This window comes from Talpa occidentalis, unplaced genomic scaffold, assembly GCF_014898055.3.
Source record: "Talpa occidentalis isolate TD23 unplaced genomic scaffold, MPIMG_talOcc4v2.1 talOcc4.7, whole genome shotgun sequence".
Taxonomy (NCBI): domain Eukaryota; kingdom Metazoa; phylum Chordata; class Mammalia; order Eulipotyphla; family Talpidae; genus Talpa; species Talpa occidentalis.
This window is the reverse complement of record NW_023605083.1, coordinates 78,428,026-78,453,333: the sequence shown is the minus strand read 5'-3', so window position 1 is coordinate 78,453,333 and position 25,308 is coordinate 78,428,026. Positions and strand designations below refer to the sequence as shown.

The 25,308-nt window shown below is 44.9% G+C and overlaps 1 protein-coding gene and 1 non-coding gene across 6 annotated transcripts in view; one reads left to right on the top strand and one right to left on the bottom strand.

The window, feature by feature from the left end:
• The window catches only part of RFFL (ring finger and FYVE like domain containing E3 ubiquitin protein ligase), a 78,860-nt gene that overhangs the window by 5,479 nt on the left and 48,073 nt on the right, over positions 1–25,308 (bottom strand). For 2 of the 5 annotated variants that reach the window (XM_037494627.2, XM_037494623.2), the window contains exons 2-6: positions 12,979–13,166; positions 5,506–5,919; positions 2,592–2,675; positions 1,469–1,679; positions 249–272 (exon numbers count right to left, since the gene is read on the bottom strand). In XM_037494627.2, the coding sequence (XP_037350524.1) occupies positions 249–272; positions 1,469–1,679; positions 2,592–2,675; positions 5,506–5,919; positions 12,979–13,158 (913 nt within the window). In that variant the 5' untranslated portion in view covers positions 13,159–13,166. Of the gene's footprint in view, positions 1–248; positions 273–1,468; positions 1,680–2,591; positions 2,676–5,505; positions 5,920–12,978; positions 13,167–13,266; positions 13,284–24,103; positions 24,434–25,308 lie in introns of those variants that run through there. The other 3 variants (XM_037494625.2, XM_054689608.1, XM_037494624.2) reach the window with 3 other exon arrangements.
• LOC119233116 (U6 spliceosomal RNA) lies at positions 21,111–21,213 on the top strand. The gene has a single exon (XR_005122271.1). It is a non-coding gene; the product is annotated as a U6 spliceosomal RNA (small nuclear RNA).

The window sequence follows — 25,308 nt, the reverse complement described above, 5'->3', positions numbered from 1 at the left end:
TGGCTCAGAGACATGCACCTCAGCCTGCACCTAGTTAAGATGATGCTTCTTCTTTCACAGGGAGGGTAGAACAAGAATTTCTAGAGATGCTGAGAAGCCCTGGTGCTCGGTGAATGGCCCCCACGCCCTCTCTCTTGGGACACCCATCTGCTAACAAGTCTTACTATGAGCAGGAATGAGGGAGGGAGGAGGAACAGGACACAGAGCTGAGAGCCGAAGCTCCTCCCCAAACACAAACATCTACATACCGTTTTGGTCTTCAGCACCACACACTGAAAAGAAAAGAGAAGACATCTGAGGAAGTCATGACACGACGTTAGTCTCTGACCACCCGTGTCACTTAGGGAACCCCATCATGGTGGGAACCAGGCTGACCAAGAGCCCACCCCCACCCCCACCCCCACCCCGACTCAATTCCCTGCTCCTCAATTGCTCTCGGGGTCAGAACCCACACCAGCAGCTGGTGTTATTACTGGTTCACACGAACAGAACTGCTAGGGAGGAAGGAGACCGCCTAAGCATGACAGCCTTTTCTATTGCTTTTGAAGCCAGCACTAGAGTCAAGAACAGTCTTCCTGTCAGTGGGAAAGTCTAAATGAAATTCCCAGGTGGAGCCAGCTCTTCTGCCCCCCAGGTCCTCACAACTCTGGGGCAATTCTGGGGACAACCCCAAAGTACAGAGTGAGTCTGTGATCAGGTGAATAGTCACATGTACCTGAACTGAGGGATCTGAGCTACTTAGAGAACCTGAAACCTGACCTCAGCTATTGTTAGAATGAAGGAAATCACAATGTTCATCTGTAGGAGCCAAATCAGCTGAGATGGGAGGAAAGAGAAAAGGTTCTGGGTAAAATCATTTCTGGAAATGCTGAGCTCAAAACAGCTAAACACATTTCTCTTCTGCAAGACTTCTCCGCCTTTTCTATAATATTGAACATGAATCAGTAACAGGATATAATATATTTTTTCCTGAAATCATTTGACCATAAACCTAGATATCAAAGTGAAAATACCAGCCTGTAGAATGCTTTGGGAAATGAGTAAGAGCGGGCAGAACAGATATATTCTCCTCATCCTGTGTGTGCCAAGGTTTGCTTCCTAATCTCCCAACTGGCCAGAGTAAGTATCATTGTAGGTACTAGTGAGTAAGGCTGGAATGATGTTCTGATGGGAAAGACCATGTACTCAGACCAGGACTATCTCACTTCCAATCTTGGCTCGACACACAAGGGGATGCTTAAAATATTTATTTCATAGGTTGCTGTGAGGATTAAACCCATGTCTACAATGCCCACCAGTCCTGGCACTCCGCTCCAAATTGCAGCTCTTGGTAGATGGTGCCAACAGGCAAGGTAGCTCACTCCTCAGCTAAAGATACAGGTATGTAGTCAGATCAATGCTGCTGTGTTTTAGAGTGCCAGCAACCACTCCACAACTCTGTGCAGCCGCCCCCCAGACAGCCCCTCACCCAGGTGCTGGAGTCCTTTCTGATCCTTGTACAGCCGCGTCACCCGCTCCATCAGCTCCCACTTCTCACAGCAGCCCTTGTAATTGACGAAGTTGCGAGCCAGGATCTCCTTCAGCTGCCGCACAGTCAGGCCTTCAATGTCCTCGAGGTCAGTCAGATCAGAGAGAGAAGCCCTCCGGCCCGGGACGAAATTATCCTCTGAGTCGACAGACTGCAGAGAAAGATGAGATCGGTGGGCTCAGTGCTTCCCTGCCCTCAAACTCTCGCTCCCAGGACCCCAGAGCACTCTTTACACCACGCACTTTTAGTGACTGGCCTCAAGAGTGGGTGTGGAGGCAGAAGAGCACCTGGCATGGCGCTCTGCAAAGCAGTCTCTTCCTCACCCACAGTTCTGTGCTCAGGCACAGCCAGCCGCAAACCAACCTATCAGTACAACAGAGTAGGAGGCGCATGGGTCCAGGTCCAAGGGCCCTCATTTTGCATCCTGACTCCTCTACTGATTAATGCTGAGTAACACCAGGCAAGTGGCTTACCTCTGAGCCTGTTTGCCCCTCCACAGAGAGAGCAATACCACCACACAGGTTGCACACAATCCTATGAAGATTAAATGTGGCAGCACAAGAAACCACTAGCATGGAGCTGGCCTCTCTCTAGCGAGTTCTGCTTTCCTGTGGAAGAAGCAGACGTCCCTCGTAAGCAACCTCGACCCTATCTCTGTGGCCCAGAGGGCTGAGGCCTGAACTCCCTCTCATCTTTCCTCCTGTCCGACCTCCTTCCTCTGACAATGGTTACTGTGTGCTAGAAGCAGAAGAAAAGGACAAGATTTGCACAGTGGCACTAAGAACCTGCCTTCTGGCGGCTTTTAGAAAAACAAAAGACTGGAAACATAATGGCCCAGGAGGCTCCCTGGTCTCCACTGTGAGCTCACAGCTGCTCACTGACACCCCGACAACTCTGAAGGTTAATCTGGAACGTTAACACTAAACTCCACCCCTGAATGCAGCATCTTGCGACTGTCATAGGTGGATCTCTCTCCACTTCTGAGTTTGCTGAGCTGTTCCGAATAACAGTCAAAACACCAGTGAAAGGGCAAAGGCAAAAGCAGACGTGAGCAGAGCCCCACCTGGGTCTCATCCTCAGCAGGTGCTCTGGCCGTGCTCTCCAGGTAGACGGGTTCCTCTTGGTCCTGAGACACATGGCCATTGGCCTGTGGGAAGAGAAAGGTGCCATCACATCCACAGAGATGTCCCAGGGCTTGGCGTGGGCCTCTTTCCAGAACATACCATGTCCAAAACGCCTTCCCGTCTCCCCCAGAGATCTGGAGTCTCACACAACAGCATTGTAGCGCCTGTGCTTTATTAATGACTTTGTCAGAAAGAAAAACAATACAAATGGATTTCAACTCTAGAACAAGTGTATTAATTCTGTCCACCACCAGGATAGCATTAGCCACACACTGTCAATTTAGTCTCAGCCTGAACGCTCCAAGTAAAGAAAATCACATGTCCACTCCACTGCGGGACTGCTTTTAACTTCAAGAATTTTTCTTGACAATGACCAACACTGTCCTCCCTGTAACTTCCACCCACCACCTCCAGTCCTTCCCCTCAGTCTATGATTTTTTTGCAAACTGTTCATATCACATCTTCCCTTTCTCCTCACTAAATCTCCCTGACTTCCTCATCTGGCCCAGATGAGACGACGTTTCCAGACCCACACTACCCTACTCCCACTCTTCTGGCCAGTCTCTGTCCTCACATCCTCGAAATGGGTTTCAACCGGAGGGGCACACTACAAAAAGAGCTGTCTTGAAATCTAGTAAAAAATTATTTTCATGCATCTAAGAATTTATTAGCCTAAGACTATAAAAGACAAATGACTCTGCTTAAGGAGTTTCATTCTGCTTAGGATTCTAATTCTCAAGCGTCCTCCTAGGTACTTCTTCAGGTTTTGCCAGAGTAGTTACAACTGTGAGCCTCCTAATCCCATCACCTTTTAAGTCACAAACTCCTTAACCAGGCTCCTCCACCCATTGCTCCTTCCAAAGGGGCTGGGAAACCAGTCACCCCAGATACTGGAGCTAAGTAAGAAGAGGTCAGCAGCTACAACAGAAGAGTAGAAATCACCACCACCAAGTCCAATGATTGTCAGATGATGGTGAGTTCACTTGCACAGCACACGTGTCCGGGGCTGCAGCACCCAACACAGCGTCCTCATCAACACCTCTACTTTTCTCTTAGCTATTTGTAAGCTGTACCCTCTAGCCTCCAGAATAGTATCATCTTCAAGTCACAAAAAGATTTGCAGCACCTAACCTGTTCCTTAGACAACTTTTGTATATCCTTTTTCCTCATGCTGCAAAACATTCTCTTTTCAGTTTATCAACAGGCTAAAGGAAACTCAATAAATTCTTTTCAGTTTTGCTTATTCCACACACTTGCTTCCCTAGCAACTGTGCTAGGGCATTAAAGATAAAAGAAAGTGCCCTGGGAGAGCAAGCACCTCAAGACTTGCATGTATTCTAGGTACAGCTCACTTGAGGAATTTCAGGGATCCTTACACAAAGTATTTCACTTCTCCATGTCCATTACTCTGCCTTGAAAAAATGCAGGTCTCAGCAGAACAGGGCATGTGAGCTGACATGAAGGCCCTTGGAAAACATCAGAGGAAAAGTACCCACTGTAAGCTGGTATGGAGTATGACCTGTAGGTACAGTCTGGAATATTCTGGTTAATGACAGGAAGTTTGTGACCTCCTTTCACTGAAAAACTCACCAGAAGGTTCTTCAGGGAAAAAACTATTTTCCCAAGGTCCTCTTCTAATTGCCCATGATCAGTGAGGCGTATTCAAAAGAACCAAGCCAAGAGAAGCCATAGTGGAGGTAAAGCCTACCTGGCAGATAAGAGAGCTCAGGAAAGAGCTAAAGGCAGCAGGGTGAAGACATGTCAGCAGGGAGCTAGATGAGTTTACAGCAGATAAATTAGACTGTTACATTGGCCTTTATGCCGTGGTGCCTGCCAGGAGCTGAATCAGGGGGTCCGGTCCTGGCCCAGGAGGTGATCACGAACGACAGGCAGCAGCCACCCACATCCTGCATGCAGACTGACAACACGAGCACTATGCCAGCTCTAAGCAGCTCAGAGCTCATTAGATGGGATATCATGCCAGCCAACTGTCCTAACAACTTGGCAAGAGGAAAAGTGGTGTGGAAGGACTAATTCCATCTATCATGGAGGGCTCAAAGTCTGCCCAAGGTGACCATGGAGCCAGTGGGGAACCGTATCTTCTGGGTCCTGGCCTCCCCTGTGTTGCCAAGCCATCTAACAATAGGGCCACTAAGGCACTGAGGGCATCCGTGAGACCCTGCCAGCTGGTCCAACCCTCTGGCCTCGCTCTAATCCAATAGTTGTTTTGCATTCCCACCTTTCCTCTTCAAGGACTTTCTAAGGACAGAAAATCCTGTTCTTGGTACTTCTTCAGGCATTGCCATCAGCAGGCCCTCCTGGGAGGGTAGGGCAGCTCACTGTCAACACTAAGCCAAGCGCTGCCTGACGCAGCCTCCATGTTCATCATGGTGTCCCCCCACTGGCCTGTCCCCCTCCCCCTCCAGGTTCCTTCTTCTTTCTATGATGATAACTAAGGAACCGAGTTGCATATACAGCTAAGGCAGGCCACAACAAAGGTAAGTTGGAGGGCAAGCTGAATAGAACTAAATTTGGAATGCTAATGATAAGTTCTTTTGAAATTTGTCTGAAACAGAATTTTTTTGAAATGTCTGACTGGGCTGTGTATTTCTTATACACATCTCCACCCCCCCCCACACACACACCCTGCTCTCCCCACCCCCCCCACCATGTACTATCATCTCTGAAAAAAGCGAAAACATAATTCTAGTGTCCAGAAAACATCATTCATTCATCATCAGTAGGGAGAAACGCCTCACACAGTCAAGACTCTTAACCTCACACCCTACTCCCACAAGGCAGACAGGAGAGGAAATGAGCCCTCAAGCTGGCAGCGAGTGCAAAGGGACATACCTGCTGATTCTCCTGAGCCCGGGCCAGGGGAACAGAGGTGGCCTGTGCCGGTGAGGAGGCGGAGAGGCTGGGTGAGGTAGGAGGCGCTGTGCTGGTGTGCGGCTGGGTCAGGAAGGCCTGCTGCTCGGGGAAGTCTGGGGACAAGGTGGGGGCACGAGTCCTGCCCTCCTGGGAGGTGACGGGCTGCTGGCCAAGCACCAAGAGCACCAGCTCCTCTTTCTCCCGGCACATGTCTGTAGAGATGTCATGGAGGCTCAGATAGTCCCGCAGGTCCTTCACCTTCATCTTCATGAGCTCTTCTCGCTGAAAGGCCGTGGCTCGGAATCGTTGGCAGAGAAGGCAGAGACGGGGCCCATTCCCCACTTGGCTCGAACAGATCATGCAGAAATTTTTCTTACAGTCCAAGCAGGTCTGCTGCTTAGAGCAAGAGGCACAGGACACCATGTCAGATTGTGAGAACAAGACAAAGAATGGGATGGGACCTGACAGCTGCCAAACCTACGGAGACCTCTGTGGTGTTGCACATTCTGAGTGAGTAGCACCTGTGTATCCATGTACAGGATGCTACATTTATTTTTCCATTGGAGGCTTATTTTATTCATTTTACTGACAGGAAAAATAAATGCTATTAATTATGACTATCATCAGTTTTATAATCAAAAAGCCCTGTATTAAGTCTCCCTCCTACATTTCCTGTGGTATCACCTTGGTTAAGTAACTTAGCTTCTCTGGTCCTCAGTTTCCTCATCTGTAAAATGGGGGTGACAACAGTTATCTAACTCTTTGGATAGTTGTAAATTAACAGACAACACCCTTGCTTGAGCGTTAAATGTTTTATTACTGTTGCTAGGAAAAACAAGCTAATGATGACAGCCAGGACTCAAATTCTAAACTATGATTCTTTCTACTTTATTGCTGAGACAAGAAATACATAAAGGTGGGCCTCCCTGGTGGCGCAGCGGTTGAGCACTGGGTTGCGAAGCTGCCCGCAGCCTCTGCAGGGCCGGTTTGATCCCTGGCTGCTCCCCGGCCACCGGAGGAGGGTCCCACATGGCGCGCAGACCTCTCCTGCCGCCTGCTGCTCCCCTCAGCAGTGATTTCAGTCCTTCTGCCTGCTCTGCTCCCCGCTCTGGCTCTGGTGAATTCTCTCACCCTCCTGTGCTTCTACTGTACGCAGTGCTTGTATAAATAAATAAATCTTTAAAAAAAAAAAAAAGAAATACATAAAGGTTAGCAGCGTGGTGGTGGTAGTCACAATTAATATTATTAATTAAATTTACTGAGGCATAACTAGGTAGAACGATACTTAGCTTGCCATTTGCTTCTCAAAGAAACCCCTCAAATTAAGTATTCAAGTACTTAGCATCACAAAGCATCAGAGGCCTAAGGAGATTTTATTCAAGGGCAGGCAGGGGATGAGGTCTGCAGGAGTTCAGTGCCCACAATCATGCTCTTTCCCTGGGTCACGCTTCCTAATTCAGCCCCTGCAATGACGCAGTTCTAGTGAGTCAAAAGCCTGGCTCTCCATCTTCAAACTCCTGAGCCAAAGCCCCATCCTCAGGAGCTGGTGTCCAGGTTCCCCCATCCCAGGAAGGCAATTCAGTGGTACAGAAGAGCATATCCAAGACAAATATTTAGACAGCTCCAGGAGGCCCTCTGGACATGATTAGTGAATTCTCATTTGAAAAAGTACAAAGTGTCTCAGATGGGTGACAAGAGTGCCTGGCAGGCAAGCTGGTACTGCCTGGCAGTAACTACTCCCACAATCATAGACAATACAACACTGCAAGGCTTACTCAACTCACAGGAAGCCTATCCCCAGCCTCTTGCCCCATAGACTGAGCGAGCAGTGACATCTCTTTGGGGCTGTTCTGGCCAAGACTGGTCATGTTCCCACAGGAGAAGTAACTCCTAGGCATGCTGGGATGATCCTGGGAGGCACACTCACTAATCTTTCAAAGAAAAACTTTTCAAGCCATGGTGACATAGACATTACATATTTCTGCTCCCCCTTTTCTAAGTATAGAAAGCTATGCAAGCTAAAAAGAAAGCCCAAGAGACTTGTATGCCCATAGTGGAGCTCACAGGTACTCTGGTGTGAGGTGGAGGTGTTAAGTCTGCATGGCCAAGAGGTCTATTGAGTTTTGTCTGTGTCACTTGTGTAAGTGAAGGAAAACGGACAGCATGTTACCACCCAGTTTTGCCTAATAATACTTAGAAGGCGTTGCAATATATATTAAACATCCTCATTCTCTACACAGTTATAACCACACAATAAAATGTTCAGAGACTAACTTGAAAGGATGCATGGCTGCACCAGCAACATAACGGTTCTGGGACTAGCAGCCACCCAGGTGGAAAAAGATGCTTTGAGGTATTGGGGGCTTATTCATATCTAAAGCTTTTCTATTGGGAAATGAAATGTGTTTAGGATGAATGATAGCGAAATGAAGAGGCTTCGGTGCCATAAAGCTGTAGGCCCTGACATGGAACACTGCCTCAGTCACTGCAGTCTGAAAAGACATAGCTTGACACAATTAAAAAGTCCCAAGTTGCTCAATCAGTCAGATTTAAACAACTCTCTATTCTTTCTTCAAACATGTGAGGTTTAGTGGATGAAGATCAGAATGCAATGACAGCAACCCAGCTTCTTGGTGTCCCAGCTCACCAGGGACTCTGAAGTAAGCCTGCATCTGAAACACACCCTAAAAGCTCAGTTTGCAGAGGAAGGAGAGAAAAAAGGAAAAAGGGGGAAAAAATAGTTGTCAACAAACATATGCTGAATGAACAAAGGGAACACCTATGTACAAACTTCAGCAAAGGCTGCAAACAAACTCAGTAACAAGGTAGCATGAAAGATGAACTAGCAGAACCATGTGCCTGCAGAAATGCCAGGAGAACCGCACTGCCAACATCAAAAAGTCCAGTAGGTAGTGCCCTTCAGGGGGCCTGCCTGTTTTGCTCCCCTTTGCCAACCTTTCCTTCTCTTATTCCTGAGCCCTCTCCACACATATTTCCTAACCCAGACCTGGCTCACTTTCATACCCTACAGCCTCTTCTACAGGCATTCCTTCTTGTGGCCCGCTGGGAGGGAAAATGGCAGCCTGGGAAGGGACACGGTTAGGAGTAAATCCAGCCAGTCACTTCCTGGCTAAGGGAACTTGTGTAAAACGTAACCTCCCAGATCTTTGAAGGCAGACGGTCAACCCACCTCTAAGGACTGATGAAGTGTCCACTGAGATCACAGGGTGGGCACTCAAGAAAAGGCACCAGTTACCTTGTATCTGTCCCTGTCCCTGTCGCCTGTCTCAGAGGTTCCACTGGTCCTAGGAGTCGCTCCACTCTCCACTCCCGGATCTGGGTGTCTCTTCCATGTTTCCAAGCACAGCCTCCTCCTCCTCCTCAAACTGGTACAACTAAAGAGGCGAGGGCCAAACTGCCTCCAAATCTGGCAAGGCTGCTGCTAAACCACGTGTAGGTGTTACCAGAACAGATAGATATTTTGTTTGTGGCAAAATTACAGCCTGCCTTTTCTCTCCAAGACCAGAAACTCCAAGGCAGCAGGGGATGTTCTCTCTGTAGAGTCCTTAATGCCATCTGTGTCCTGTACTCAAAGAGCATTCACAAAATACTGACCACAATGAAGCAAAGAAAAAAGGACAGCAGAATCCATGTAGTCATTTCAGTTCAACCACTTCTAGAAAAGACATTTTAAAATCTTGCAGCTGTTAAATGCCAAACCCTTAAGATAAGAATGTTGATCCACTTAAGCATGAAATTACAAATGAAAAATTCTCATAGGAGACAACATGCTTAATATTCACAAAGTTCATTGTGAACCGCACAGAATTCACACATTTCTGGCAAGAAAATAGTATCACAATGACCACCTTTCCATCCAAATTGGAACTCCCCTCTCACCCTAAGAGCGCTTCCTGCTACAGAAGCTTTTTAATCTCTGTACTACTGCATATTTGCCCCATCTGCAAGCTCCGTGATTTTTTCCATCTCCATCTCCTTAGCCCAGGCAATGGACCACATACATTAGATATACAGTAGATAGTCAATAATTTATTTTCCAAGGAATAGAGGGAATTTCCCCTAGCATCTGGAAGGTGATCCTGTCATCTTCACTTGACCTCCTTCTTGTGCATTTCACCTGTTTTCATTGCTGTATGTCCTTATATCTTCGTAGCTAAGTACTTTAGTGTCTGAGTCTTGGATTTTTCATCTGTAAAATGGGTGAACAAATACTACACACAGGAGCAGACATGAAAAGGTGCTTACTAAGTGGTAGCTACATGGCTCAGTCAGTCACCACCCTAGGCCAGGCGTGGAGAACTTCTCACCAGCTGCACAAGGGCTTCCAAAGTGCTATTCCTACCACTCTACCCCAACTCCCTCCTGCTGCAGCTGCATCACTCTACTGAAACAGAAATGATCATACCTGCCTTTGTTCAAAATCTTCCTGAAGGTTCCTTGTGGTCTGGTGTCCACAAACTCTTTACCATGGCAGTCATGGCCCGTAACTGCCTCACCCCAACCCGACCCTCATTTCTCAAGCACCCTGCACTCTGTTCACATAGGCCACTCACAGTTCACAAATGTATCCCACACTTGTCCTACATCTGGTGCCTTTACTTTTTTGCTTTGCAAATCAAGCTTTGTTCGTCTAGCAAGAATTATCACCTATGCCTCCAAATGCTAGTACCTGATTCTTTATAAATGGAATCTTCCCACTTTGAAAAGAGAAACTGTCTGGACTGCCTATTCTTATTTGAATTGTTCTTAACTCAACTGTCCAATAAGGTTACAATAAAAAGTTCTGTTTTCTACTTGCTATATGTCAGTCACTATTCTAGGCACCAGGGACAAAGTTGTAAGCAAAACTGACAAAATCAGTGATGCTATGTACCATTTGAGAAGATGGGCAATCCACAAACATGTATATATGGGGCCTCCCCTGGTGGAGCAGCGGTTCAGCGCTGGGCTGTGAAGCTGCCCACAGCCTCAGCAGTGCCGGTTCGATCCCCCGTCACCAGTGAGGGTCCTGCATGGCGCGACAGACCTCTCCTGCCACATCCACTGCTCCCCTCAGCAGTGTATTTCGTCAGTCTGCCTGTTCTGTTCCCTGCTCTGGCTCTGGTGAATCCTCTCACCCTCCCGCACTTCTGACTGTACCCAGTGCTTGTACAAATAAATAAATAAATCTTTAAAAAAACAAACAAACATGTATGTATGATGTGGTGATAATCACTATAAAGAAAAATAAAGCATGTTCCCCACCAGACCTAGCTGTTACTCTCTTCTCTCTGGGGAAGGTTTCTTATTCACATCCTGTCTTCTAACTTAGCAGTGTCAAGAAATTGCTAGAACCCCTGCTTCTCTCCGATTTTCTTTTTTTTTCTTATTTTTAAAGATGTATTTATGCATACAAGAGTTGGGGTGTAAGCCAAAGGTGCAGGGGTGGTGGTGAGAGGATTCACCAGAGACAGAGTGGGGAGTAGAACAGGCGGATCTACTGAAATACACTGTTGAGGGAAGCGGTGAGCGAGACAGGAGAGGTCTGCTGCCCCGTGTAGATTAGCTCCCTGGCCAGGGATTAAACTCGTGCTGCCATGGCTGTTGGTAGCTTTATAATGCTGAGACTTAACCCCTTGCACCATCAGGGAGGCCCCCTTCTCTCAGATTTTCAACATGTTTGACAAGCTGAGCCCCAAGTTTGGATCACCACCAACACCTTTTTGCTCTTTTACCATCTCCATTCCAGGGCACAACTCACGTTGAAGAAAATAGGTTCAAATAACCTAGTGCAAATTCACCTGCCTCATTTAAAAAAGGGTCTTTCGTATTCCTTTCTGAACAACGACTTTGCCACTTTTACCAGCAGTTGTTCCTAGAATTTCTCAAGCATAAAATAATGAAAACAACCAGCCCTTGGCCATTCAACAAACTCTTGATGTACCTAAGGAGGCCTTGAAAATACTAGTTAGATAAAGAGAACAATTTCTTTGTAATATGTTTACAAATAACAGTTCGTATTTCACAGACTGTTCAATAAGGTTATGCATTTGAAATGCCAAGCTCAGTGCCTAGCACATGACAGGTACCCAATAACTATGCCCCACCTGCTGCCTCATCGAAAAGGCTAAATGGCCATGAAGTACCTCGTGTTTTTTCCTCTGCTTCAGTCTCGACCTATTGACTCAATCTTTCAGAGGGGCGCCTCAGCCCATCAAGTTATAGATCCAGGGCCCCCTGCCACTACTCTAGTTGAGTTCTCATAGTGACTGGGCAGCCAGGTAAATCATAGCAATGTGCCCACCTTCACTGCACTACAATGACACTTAGGCCAAATGCCACCCACAGACAAAATGCCAATGCACTGGTCCTCCACCACCTTCCTGGTAAAGAGGGTGGGAAGTCAGCGCTTCAAGCTGCAGAAATTCTGATGTGCGGAATGTCTTCTGGGAGATAGCTTTGGGCCTCAGAACTGTGTTTGAAAACTGGACCTGCCATTTAATAACTGTGTGCTCTTGGGGCACTACCTAAGTAGAAGGATAAGGATGAGTATTTTTAATGTCTCTCAAGCTATTTGTCAGGAACTTGACACAGAGAGTTTTTCCCTTTTAACTGCTACTCTAAGTCTCAGTTTCTCAGGTATAAAATGAAAATCTAGGGACCCTAAAACCAATGTCATGGAGTTACTACATCAGAATTAATGCTTTAAATTGTCCCTGGTATATAGTAGATGGTCTAAAAAGTGTATTTTTTTCTTTCAAATTTCCCATTATCACCATTTTAACATGACTTTCTGACCTGCAAGTCTCACATTCTGCAGAAGAATGCAGAATGTAGGAATTCCTTCTCTAGTTCAGGGTTTACCTTCAGCCCCAGTCATTCCTGACCACAGAGAATGGTGGTCACTTCACTTCTGCCTTGATAATCTGGAAAGCAAAGCTGCCGGCCTCGAGTAAAATCTGCTACTATAAATAGGCTCCAGTCTTCGACTTGTTAGGGTCTTGATGTACCTGAGGCATCCCTGACATTGCCTTTGACAAAAAGAACAAATTAACCTGCAGTCAGGCTTTTCATGGTGGCAACCAATAAAGGAGCTAACACTGCGTGCCTGTCATTACCCAAGCATCGTGCTGGACACCCTTCACAGCTTATTTTATTCTTGCAACACTATGAAATGGGTACAATCACTCTAGAGATGGGGAAAACGAACCTCAAGAGGTCAAATCCCACAGTAAGTAGAAAAGCTGCCATCTGAATTTAGGTCTCCTTAGCTCCAAATCAAGATTGAGGTCCTGGGCTTTGCTTAGTTAGCTCTTCTTCTGTATTTTCCTGACAGAACAGGTCTGGATAATCAGCATTGCTCAGCAAAGGCAGTGTGGCAGGAGTTGGAGAGGGTGTCAGCAGGCTTACCTGAGAGCCTGAGGCTGTAGCACCAAAATAGGCAACACTTACCTTCCTGGCCATGTTCGCAAAGTGGGCCCCACAGGCCTTGCAGCTTGGTTCTGAGCCTGATGGAGAAGGGAAGGAGCTGTAGCCAGGGTTGGAATAGGCCTGTGTCCTGGCTCCCTGGGGTGGTGGGGCCTCCTCAGGCTGTCCATCCAGGCAAAACCAGTTGCAGCAGGTTGCCCACATGATAAAATCTGGTGCAAGGGAGAAAGGGGAAAAGGCTAGAGTTAAGACACACCTCGAGTGCTGTTTAACTCCCAAGGGCATAGGTGTGCAGGGATACTCAATCCACACCTGCATCAGAGCTGAGGCGAGAGTCCCCTCCTCTATCACCACAGTTGCCATTGCACTTAAGAGGTGAGTATAGACACCTGGGCTGTGAGGACAACACCGGCTGCCAAGTTAGCACACTAAGTTGGAAAGGCTGCTGATCTCTGGGTTTAATCTGAGATCTAACGTCAAAGAAAATCTTTTCCTGCCCCACCAATTACAAGTAGCCTAACACTCACTTTATTCTGGAACCTGGCTTTGCCCTTAAAATTCAGACAGAAATTTATTATACACACACTCTGGCCATGGACGGAGGCATTATTTCCTTTCTGTCGACGAGACAACTCAGGCTCAAAGAAGTCAAGGTCACAAGGCTAATGAATAGAGAACTGAGATTCTGAAAACGCAGGCCTTTTAACTCTAAACCTCGATGTTCTTTTCCCTATTCCACCTGCCCCTTGGCTTTCCTTCCTCTGTGGGCAGCACTCTTACATTTGTATCTTCAATCCTACCTAAGTTCCTTCACAGCACCTGTAACAGTTTCTTGCACAGATATGTTTACCCTTTGTTCTCTACCACTGAACCATCAATTCCTTCAGAGCAGGGACCACTTCTTATTTATGTCTGCACTACACCCTGGCAGAGTGGTGCACATAGCAGATACTCAGCAAATGTTTGCGTCTTTGCTGAATCAGTACCACTGTGGGCTTATTAAGAGATTTTGGATTATTATCCCCATTCTACATATCAAATACAAGTACTGGGAACAAAGAGGATACAATCCCTCAAATGTTAGAGTTACATAAAGATGGCAAGAGGGTCCACTAAAATGCCAAGCATTGTTGTGATAAAGTAAGAGTGTGCTTTTCTCAGTAGACCAAGGCAGGCAATACTGGACACTTTGAACCTGAACTCACTGCACAGAGATAATAAATATAACTTTAGGAGTTATTACTCAATAACCAGTTCACACAAAATAATGATACTTTCTGTTCTGCCTCCTGACTCACTGAAAATGCCTTTGTTAAAAGATGTTAAGCTGGGAGGAACTAAGAAGCCAACGGGCTTCTTCAGAGGAAAAGAGAGAGATCCAGCAGGGGGAAGCAACTGCCTGGTCCACAAGGCTCCAGCCCGAGGCCTTTGTAGCTTCCTGTGACAGAATTCACTCACTTCAGTGGGTGTGTCTGAGTAACACCTGTGTTCCCTCTCCTGGGACCCCCCCACGGGAACGGGAACCACCACAGTCACTGCCGTGCCCGGCAGGTAGATGGCTCAACAGGACCACTGGATGAATGAATCACACAGTATTTAGATCTTAACTAACCACTTACTTGTTCCATTGCCTACCCATTTGTTTCTAGCCCACACCTTGCTGTTTTGTTCTCCACAGCACTTAATGTCATAGCACCCTCTCTAAAAATGCAAGTAAGATCACAAAACCTCATGGCTCGAATCCCTAATAGAGTCCCATTACATACAGGAGAATGTCCAGACTCCTTCCCATGCAGTACAAGGTTTTTAATGGCTGCTTCTTTATTTGCTGTACCCTCACCCATCCCTAGCCCTTACTCTTGTTCCATCCAAACATTTTGTAGTTTCTTTTTTTCAAATATTTATTTATTTATTTATTTATTTATTTATTTATTTATGCAAGCACTGGGCACAGTCAGAGGCACAGGAGGATGAGAGAATTCACCAGAGCCAGAGAGGGGAGCAGAGCAGGCAGAAGGACCGAAGTACACTGCTGAGGGGAGCAGCAGGCAGCAGGAGAGGTCTGTGCGCCATGTGGGACCCTCCTCCGGTGGCTGGGGAGCAGCCTGGGATTGAACCGACGCTGCAGAGGCTGCGGGCAGCTTCGCAACCCAGCGCTCAACCGCTGCGCCACCAGGGAGGCCCCATTTTGTAGTTTCTTTAATGTAATGGTGCATGCTGTTTGTTTTTTCTTGAAAATTTCCTTTATTCTTGGCTTTCTGGTAAATTCCAAAGTATCCTCACATCAGCATATGTGTGGCAATCTCATTTGGAAAATCTTACGCTTACTCCTCTACCTCTAAGGAGCTGATCACTTCCATCTTTGTAACCCCCACACACTGTACAAGCATATTAACACACACTGATTATCCTAAAATTTCAATTTCTGGTTTTACATTTCTAGTTCCCCTCCTAGACCATCAACCCCTTCTTGGGGGTATGTACCCATTCACCTGGCACTGGCAACAGCAAGACATGGCTTCCATAAAGGTTGGATGCATGAATGAGTACAGGTTTTGACAGGAGTTAGTGAATTACTCATAATTCTGTCTCAGGACTGGTCAAGTCCTCCTCCCTCCTCCCACTTCATACAGTTATTTGACAAATCCTGCTAATTCTGTGAAAGAGCTATTTACCTCTTTTGGGGTCAAGGCCAGAAAGCCAAATAATAATTGTGGTGAAATTCCTTACATTTTACCTGTGCCTTCCCCGAGAAATTGTAACTAAAGCACTGTTACAATGCTGGTAGCTGCCACTATGTTCATTTAGTGCTTCATAGCCTGGAGAATATCCAGATGAGAAAAATGAAGTACAGGAAGGGTATGACTTGTTAGAGGTCAGCAACACACAGTTTATAAGTTATAGAGCAGGACTTGGGACCCGGGTCTTTTGATTCCAGATTCTACGTTCTTTGTGTAAGTCAGATGCTTCTGTCAACAGAAGATGCAAAGAATTATAAAATTCCTCTTTCGGAGGGCTCCTGCTCCACTGTTGTGGCCAATAAATAACCTTGCCAACAAAGAAACTCTTTTATTTAGTGGTTCTTTGCTTTATTAATCCATGTGAACTATTAAATGCAAGTAAGGCAGATTAGGTCCCTGTCTTCTGGGAACTTGAGTCTTCAGACAAGTAATAGTGAGTCAGAGGGAAATGTTCTTGGTGTGTAGGCAATGGAACAAGTAAGTGGTTAGTTAAGATCTAAATACTGTGTGATTCATTCATCCAGTGGTCCTGTTGAGCACCGCCACCTACCTGCCGGGCACGGCAGTGACTGTGGTGGTTCCAGTTCCCGTGGGGGAGGTCCCAGGAGAGGGAACACAGGTGTTACTCAGACACACCCACTGAAGTGAGTGAATTCTGTCACAGGAAGCTACAAAGGCCTCGGGCTGGAGCCTTGTGGACCAGGCTGTTGCTTCCCCCTGCTGGACCTCTCTCTTTTCCTCTGAAGAAGCCAGTTGGCTTCTTAGTTCCTCCCAGCTTAACATCTTTTAACAAAGGCACTTTCAATTAGTCAAGAGGCAAACATGAGGCCTGAGCCTAAGAGAAATGTCATAGATCTTTGACAGTACTGGCAAGATTGTTAATTGGCCAAAGAGGTTGGGGAAGGAGAAGAGAAAACAGTCTTGGAAAAATCCCAGGGTCTCTGAATTACACAATAGGAAAGAGAGTGTGATCTTTAAGCTAGGATAAAGGCTTCAGGAGGAGGTATGGGGGTCGGGGAGGTTAAGAACATGAGTCTTGAACCCGTGGGACATAACGATGAATATACAGTACAAGGTTGGGGGCGGGGGGACGGGTGGTTATCAGTTGAAGATAAGAGTTTGAAAACCCTCAGCCTTCTGGAAGTATGTAGAGCCAGAAGACTGATTAGACAGTCTGGATCAGAAGAGAAGAGATAGAATGCCTGGGGGGAACCCTGAAAACCCCTGGTCTGAAGGGCAAGCAGAGGAAAGCCAGCCAGCAGCAGCAGAAGGAAGAATGCTCAGAGGTGGGAGAACCTGAAGAGTATTTTGAGTTTCAAAAGGAAATCATCAAGGCTGTCCAGCGATCCAGAGAGTAGATTCAACAAGGAAGCCAAACACCCAGTTTTTGGAAAATGTGTGTATGCTCTTTGTCTGAACAGTTTAGGAAGACAAGCTGACTGATAACCACAGACTAGCAAGTGAATGAATGAGGATTTGAAAGAATCCAAGGAAGGATATGAGCATTATTCTTTCAACAAACTTTTGACTGTGAGCAGAGAAGGGGAGAGCCAAATGACTGGGCAGGGAAGATATCTGGAGGCTGGTGTGTAGACATCAGGCACAGGTGAGGTGAGGGTGTGAGCCAAGACCAGGAGAGAGGCTTCTGACTAATGGAAAGAGAAGGCAGTAGCTGAAGAGGATCCAGAGTCACTAAGATAAATGAACATATTTATTAGGCTGGAGAGGAAACCCCCAAAGACTGAGATTATAGAGAAAGGGAAGGTGGCAAAAAATGATGGGCGTAAGAGGCAGGAGTAGGGAAAAAAAAGTGGTCATGTGACAGGTTAGTAGTTGAACTACTCCTGGGCGGGAAGAAGGTTACCTTTTTCACCAGAGAGTGGTACCAAGTGGAAGACATGTAATCAAAAGTTTCCAGCACTATATAAACTTATAGCAGAGAAAAGTGAAAGAATGAAATAAGGGGAGATATATTTAACTACAAGACGAAAACTTTTCTTTCATAAGAAGTCTGCGAGTTGCAATTTTTTACATGTTACAATTTTACATGTTGTAATTTTCCTCTAACAGGTAAGAAAGAACTTTGCCACATGATGGACAGACCCCTTTAGTAAGACACAATCAGTAGAGAGAAACTGGCCAGCGGTATACTGTATAAATTTATTAGCACTCAGTGATTGAAGTGATTAGCGATTTAAGAGCACTTAGAAAGCAGGAGATGGGCACGGGCGTACTAAAGTGATTTGGATCAGGACCTTGCCCACAGGGGATTTTGGGGCTAGTAAGGCACCACTGCTCAGTTTGGCCATCCTGGTACAAGATCTTTCTTTGCTAGGTGTCCAGAGAACCTACCTTTCTCAACACTGTTTTCATTTTCTCAACTTGCTTTCTAATTTTAACTGCCTGCTCTGAACAGCTCTGAAAGAAAAACTGCTGGCTTTTCTTTTAGAGGCAATTACCTACCCGTACAAGGACTTGGCTCTGGGAGTAGATTTGAAAACTGCCATTCTGTTATTTCATGGGCCCCAGGTTTTGGTGGAGAATGGAGTCTTATCCTGAAGATGTGCTTATGTGGGGAAGGAGTTATGTAAAAACAGATGGAAAGAGTCCCTGGTGCTACAATGCCCAAGTCCTGCTCAGTTTCACAGAACAGCTTCAGCAAAATCAGCAAACTGAGCTTTTATTCTTTCTGACATATATTTAAGTACCAAAAAGAAGCATTTCAGTAAAACCACACTCTTAACAAAATGGAACATTCTAAGCCTAAATAACAACTATACTTGGGATTATTTCAGGGAATAAAATGAAAGAATTTGTAATTTTAACACTGCCATACAAACGAAACACTTTTCTCTTGGAAATATTTTTTTCATCCCTCAGATATGTAAACATGCACACATGGCATCTGATTACTTTACTAGGGGGTTGAAAGTAGAACGAACTGTGGGTGTAACATGTCTCCCTAAGGTTACTCCTTTGAGTACCTTCACTGATCTACAAATCTCTTTCTGATCTTGAAAGAAAATCATTGACAAATCTTCACTGAGGGCTTGAAAATTCCTTCACCCTCTTCAGAAAAGATGGATTTGGCAACTTAGTTCTCAAACAGTCTTTGACTGCTCTCTTACTGTTTGTATGAAACCTGCCAGGCTCTCTTCTTCCATTCTGCCTAGAGGGGAGAATGATGGGAGATATAGGGCTGGCTGAAATGAGCAAGATAATTTACTAGTCCCTTAGTAATGAGGCAAGAATGGCTAGCTAGCACATGGAATTCTATTAGCTGGTACATCTTGGGAGACTGAGCTCTGCTGAGCAGGAACATTAGAGTAAGGTGAGTGCCTAGCCCAGCAGGCTGAGTACAGTCAGAGAGGCAAGAGAGGAGATAATGTGATTTCTCCCCTATTAAGTCCAAGAATCCTAAGCAATTTTTTAAAAAACAATCACTTCTCCACTTGTTCATTTGCCCAAGACAAATACTTTTAAGCAGATCAAAGTTTGTCATGGGCTTTCCATCCAGGGAAGGGTGGTAGTGGTCTCACACTGTAGAAGGGTCAGAATGTCCAGGTCCCACTAAAACTAGATGCACTTTGCAGTGCAACTCCAAAACCACCTTGCTAACTGCTAACCATCAAAAACTAAGGTGGCAATGTCAATCCCAAGCCTCCCATCCAATATGTTTTCACTGAAGCAACTCTGTGGGCTGACTACTGTAGCAACAACAGCACAGGCGCAACATCCTGGAAGTAATAAACCTATGCCCGCTCTATAGACTTTACAAAAATCCTTTAAAAATACCCGGTTACAATGCCCCAGTTCTGAAAGAACCGATAAATCACAAATTGCTAGATGTCAAGGCTTACAGAATCACCTCCAGTGTATTGAGGGATAGTTTGCTTACTGCGACTACTGTATTCCTGGAATTGTTAAAAGCATGTATGCTGTAAGTGCATAAAGCAAAGTACCCTACATTATTGATCACTAATACACAATGGGCTTTGTTTCATCTTATATATTATCCTTAAAAAGCAATTAAAGTACAACTGCAATAGCTATGGAAGGTAATGCTGTGAAAATGTCTATCAATATCACTTAGCTATGCCTCTTTGAAATAATTGATAAGTAATTACATATTTTAAGATGTAAAGGAGAAAGTGGTCATTCTCCATTGGAAGAATGATTTTTAGGTACTACTTAGTGTTATTGCAATGATCCTCACAATTCTGGCAAGATAGATTAATTCTCCCTGTTCTTAGGGGAGAAAACCAGGGTTCAGAAGTAACTTGCTAAAGGCCAGAGCTAGAGGGTAGCAAACCCAGGATTTAAAGCTAGATTGCTTAATCCCTGAAGCCTATACTCATAGGCTCTAAGGAGAGTTCCCGATTCTTTAAAAAAAAAAAAAATCTGTCTACTCTGCAGCCCACATCCCCTGAAACTTTCATCTCCAATGACACTCTCATTAGCACACAGGTATACTTCAGAGTCAACCAGATTTTAAAAGTTTCCCTTGTCATAAGGTAAATACAAATTACAACCACAGTGTTTTACTGCCCAGCACTCACTGGATGGCTAAAATGAAAGACAAAGGCTAGATAGTGTTGCTGAGGAGACAGAGTAACTCCAACATTGCCAGAGTGTAAATTGGTACAACCACTTTGAAAATACACATACACACGCATACCCCTTAGTTTTGCAATTCCACTTCTAGGCACATACAACAGAAATACATTCCCCCTAAGAAGTATACAGTAACATTCTTAGCCATACTACTGTCAGAGTCAAACTAGAAATGATCCAAGTGTCCATCAATGCAATGGAGAAGTAAATTACAGTATGTTGCAACAGCAACGAGAATAAACAAATTACGCTACATGAAAAAGGACAGATGAATCTTATAAATACAGTCTGAAAGACAGGTACCAATATGTACTAAATGGTCAGAATTATATAAAACTCAAACACTGGCAAACCGATTTATGGTATTAGAAATCAGGGTAGTGGTTTCCCTAAGGGGTAGGCCAGTAGATGGAAGGCTATATTTACTTTATGAAAACTCACCAAACCGTACACTTAAAATCTGTATACTTCTCTGGTTATTAAAAGTTCATGTGGGGCCTCCCCTGGTGGCGCAGGCAGTTGAGCACAGTGCTGTGAAGCTGTCTGCAGCCTCTGCAGCGCTGGTTCATTCCTGGCCAGCGTGCGAGGCTCCCACATGGCGCAGCAGACCTCTCCTGTCGAGCCCACTGCTCCCCTCAGCAGTGTATTTCATCAGTCTGCCTGTTCGGCTCCCCACTTTGTCTCTGGTGAATCCTCTCACCCTCCCTTGAATCTGGCCTGTACCCCAATTTTTGTATAAATAAATAAATCTTTAAAAATAAATAAATAAAAATCTTTAAAAAAAAAAAAAAGTTCACATGAGTGTTAGCTTTGGCAGCACATATTTTAAAAATTGGAACAAAAAAAAGACTAGCGTGGCCCCTGTGCAAGGATGATACAAATTTGTGAGGTGTTCTACGGTTTGTCCTGTTGCCCAGCATCCTGCCACCATTTGCTGATTAACTAACTCCCAGGAAAAGCAGTGAGTCAAAACACAATGTAGGGTGCTAATTGTTTTTTTTTTTTTTTTTAACCTTAAAAAAAAGCTTATATGGGAGTTGTATCTAGTAAGATACTTTTAATTTTTAGAAAAACAACACCAAAATACCCATTTTGAGCCCACGTCCTTTTATCTTCTTTCCATTACATCATAATTTCTCCAAATACTGGACTCCCTCAACCTCTAATTCACTCTTCAACCTTCTCCAGTCTAGTTTGACCACTCCACTCCATCAATTCTTTTCAAAGTCATCAAGAAATTCCAAGCGGCCAGGTCCAACTGACACTCCTCTAGCTTCACCTTACTCAACCTCCCAGCAGTACAGATACCACTGACCCTTCTCTCCTCTTTGAAACCCTTTCCCCTACACACAAAAACTGGAATGACTCCATCTTGTATCAACACCATCTTGGGCCTGTGACCAATAATTGCTCTACCCTGGGAGGACAGCCAATTTCCCCAGAGTTTCTTTCATGTGTATTAACCCGTACTCGTGATCTACATGTGACTCTATTAATCTTAGAACAAAGATGCACATGGCATGTCTCCCCACCCCACCCCCGGCATCTGGCATCATTAGTCTCACACCAGAATAATCACACATACTAAGAAGGGTATAAGATGGCCTCTGTGTGGGGGCTGGTGTACATCCTGTTTCCACCTGAAGCCCTATCCATTTGGGGCTCTGGACCAAGGACCCCCTATATGGAAGTTGCCCTTAATAAACTTCAAATGTGATTAATGGGTGTCTCTGCTTTGTTCTTTGGACTCAATTACCTTCTCAATTTGGGGTAACTTATTTGTTCCCGCAGCTGCACAGCCCCTCTAATCATTTCTTTGCTTCCAGAACTCTGTACCCTTGGTTTTCCGCTCCCTCAAAGCCTCTTTGCTAGTTCTTCCTCTTCCCTCTGTTCTTAAATGTTAGGAGTGCTTTGACTGTCTCTTGCTGCCCTTTGTCTTCTCCATCCTCTCTACCTCCCCTGAGAAGACCCCAGTTGGGTGACTTAAATACAATTCTTAAGCTGAAGAGTAACACCTTCCTATATTCATCTTCTCTGCCCACACAGAGGTCTAACTGCCCTCATTCATCTATTACTCATACTTCCCTCCTCAGGCCCTTTGAATTTGCTGTGTATTCTTTCTGCCTGGACTCCCCAAACTTCACATGCTTAGCTCCTTTCTTGTCATTCATCCCTCAATTTAAATGTCACTTTGTAATTTCACGCATAACCCTAATTATTAGCTGATATCTTTTGTTAAGTGCCTTTTCTAATTAGAATAAGAACTCCACAAGGGCAGTGACTCTGTGATCGACCATATTTTCAGAGTCTAGAAAGGCTTTTTGGACAAATGAACAGCCTTCTAACTAGCTTCTCAGCTTCAGTTCCTTTCTCTCTCAGGTTTTTTTTTTCCCCCACAAGGTATCATCTACTTTCCTCTACTCCCAATATATACACTTAAATGCCTTTAATGGATTCCAGTTGCCTTCTAGAATTAAAATTCCAACTCCTTATGTGATTAAAGACCTTGCATGTGCCACCAGTCCCTGCCTTCAATTCATGCCATGCCACTGTTCTCACCACTCACTGTACACTTCAAGCACACCAAGAGGCTTCCCACCTCAGGGTCCCTATGCAGTTATTGCTCCCTCTCATCCTCAGGTCTCAACCCAAACCTCACCTATTTAGGAGTCGCCGCCCCCTGCCACCCTTCCCATCACACAAACAGACACACATCACTTTTGGTTTCCTACATGAGAACCAGCATAATCTATAATTATATTTCTTTACTGGCTATCTACCATAGACTGTAAACTCCAAGGAGAGGCACCTCACTGTCTTTACTTTTTTATCTGCTTGCCCAGCAAAGTACCACCTCACAATAGGCACTCAAATAATTTATGGAATGAACAAACTGAGGTCAGAAGAACACCCTGTATTTTATCAATAAAGCAAACACAGTTACTTCCCTTTCCTTAGGACGCAAAACGTTTTATCTATATAAACGTTTAGAGATATAAAGAGATATAAAGATATATATCTAGAGATATAAATTGATGATGTAAAAGTCCTTTATCAAAAACAAAGGGAGCTGGGGCCTCCCCAGTGGCGCAGCGGTTGAGCGCTGGGTTGCGAAGCTGACTGCAGCCTCTGCAGCCGGTTCGATCCCCGCCTGCTCCCCGGCCACCGGAGGAGGGTCCCACATGGCGCGCAGACCTCTCCTGCCGCCCGCTGCTCCCCTCAGCAGTGTACTTCGGTCCTTCTGCCTGCTCTGCTCCCCGCTCTGGCTCTGGTGAATTCTCTCACCCTCCCATGCTTCTGACTGTACCCAGTGCATGTATAAACCAAACAAACAAACAAAATAATAAATAAATAAATAAATAAGACATGCCTCTAGAAAATTAAAAAAAAAAAAAAAAAACAAAGGGAGCTAACCTTGGACAGGTCACTTAAACTTTTGAGTCTGCTTCCTGGCCTGTATAAAAAGGATAATTACTCCCTTGTTGGAGTAATTGTAGGGATGAGAAACAACAGACTGCCCAATTTATAGTAAGTGCCTGATAAATAGCACATTAAAATAAATTATCGTTAAAGGTACAATTCTAAAATGGCAACAGTTTAATGTTCAATGTAACACCTGGCTGCAAAATCCAATGTTTGTCTGTGCACCCCCCACACTCCCTGCCCCACTCCCTGCACAGCCTTCCTCCCATCTCCTCTAGTCACCCAAGCTTCAGTTCCTTCTTACCCAAAGAATAGGATTGGGTGGGAGTTCACCCACACACTAAAGAATCATCATTATCTTGAGAACTCACCTGAAATTTAAAATCATCTCTCAACTTAGAAGGCTGCTTACTTAAAAAAATAAGCTGGTCTGGGGAAAAAAATTGAACTCCCTTGAAACGGTTTAATTTAAAACAGAACCTCAGAGTTGCAAGTGAAAATTTCCAGTAAACCTGTCTGAGGCATCCACCCTGGCTGGGAGTGATTTAAAATGCTGGTGAAAACACAATGAGCATAAAATAGGGTAACTGTTGCATTTTTAAGTAAGCAACCTGCAGAGTAAACCATGTTACTGGCTGGTCTCACTTGCTGGGTGTGGGACAATGAAGCACCTTCTCTGCATAGTATTTGAGATATTTTAGAATAAAGAATTCAGAATACCTAAGTGACCAAGGAGATGAATATATTGTGGAACTTCAGAACTCAAGGACTGACTAGATCAAGAGCCCTGCTGAAGGGTGTACAGGGCTGGACATAAGGGATGTTTCACCAGTGGGGCAAAGCGTTTCCAAAGGCATTACATCCTAATACACATTTTCCATCCTCTAAGGCTTCCCTTTGAATGTGAGTAATGAATAATGCGTATTTCCTAGATAAAAATTTTATTTTAGGGCTAAGGTTTTTGAAAACAGAACAGTAAAGCAAACAAACAAAAAGTTCCTGAATACATTTTATTTTGGTTGCTGGCTCAGTTACACGTGACCTTAAAACCTGGTTCTAACACTGAGCAGTGGAATGATCTTGAAAAAGCTGCCTCTCTGAACTTCAGCATGACAGGAACAAATTTACCTAACATCTCACAGGCTGAACACAGTGGCCCAGTTCAGTGTAAACAGGGCACATCCCTGGACCAGGTTTTTCAATGTTACATGAATAGCAGACAGCAGTAAATGGTAGATGGTATAATAAGTCACAGGGTTAATGAGGATTAAATATTTGCCTCTCTAAACCAGCTTGCAGTCCCTCTATTCACAGTGAGATTGTCAAAGACTTCAAAGACACTGGGGCTCACATCTCTAATCCAAAGCTTTAGGTGAGAGAGAGAACTCTCTTGTGCTATTATTTTAGAGGGTAGACAAGGGAGAAACTGGAGGAGTAAGTCAAACTCAGGGTGTTGATGTTTCTTCTCAGATGACGAAAATGTTATTAAGGAAAAACTAAAAAACTATAAAACACTGAACATGTACCAAGTGAGTTGTTATGTTTGTATCTACAGTCTCATTTATAAAAATCAAAA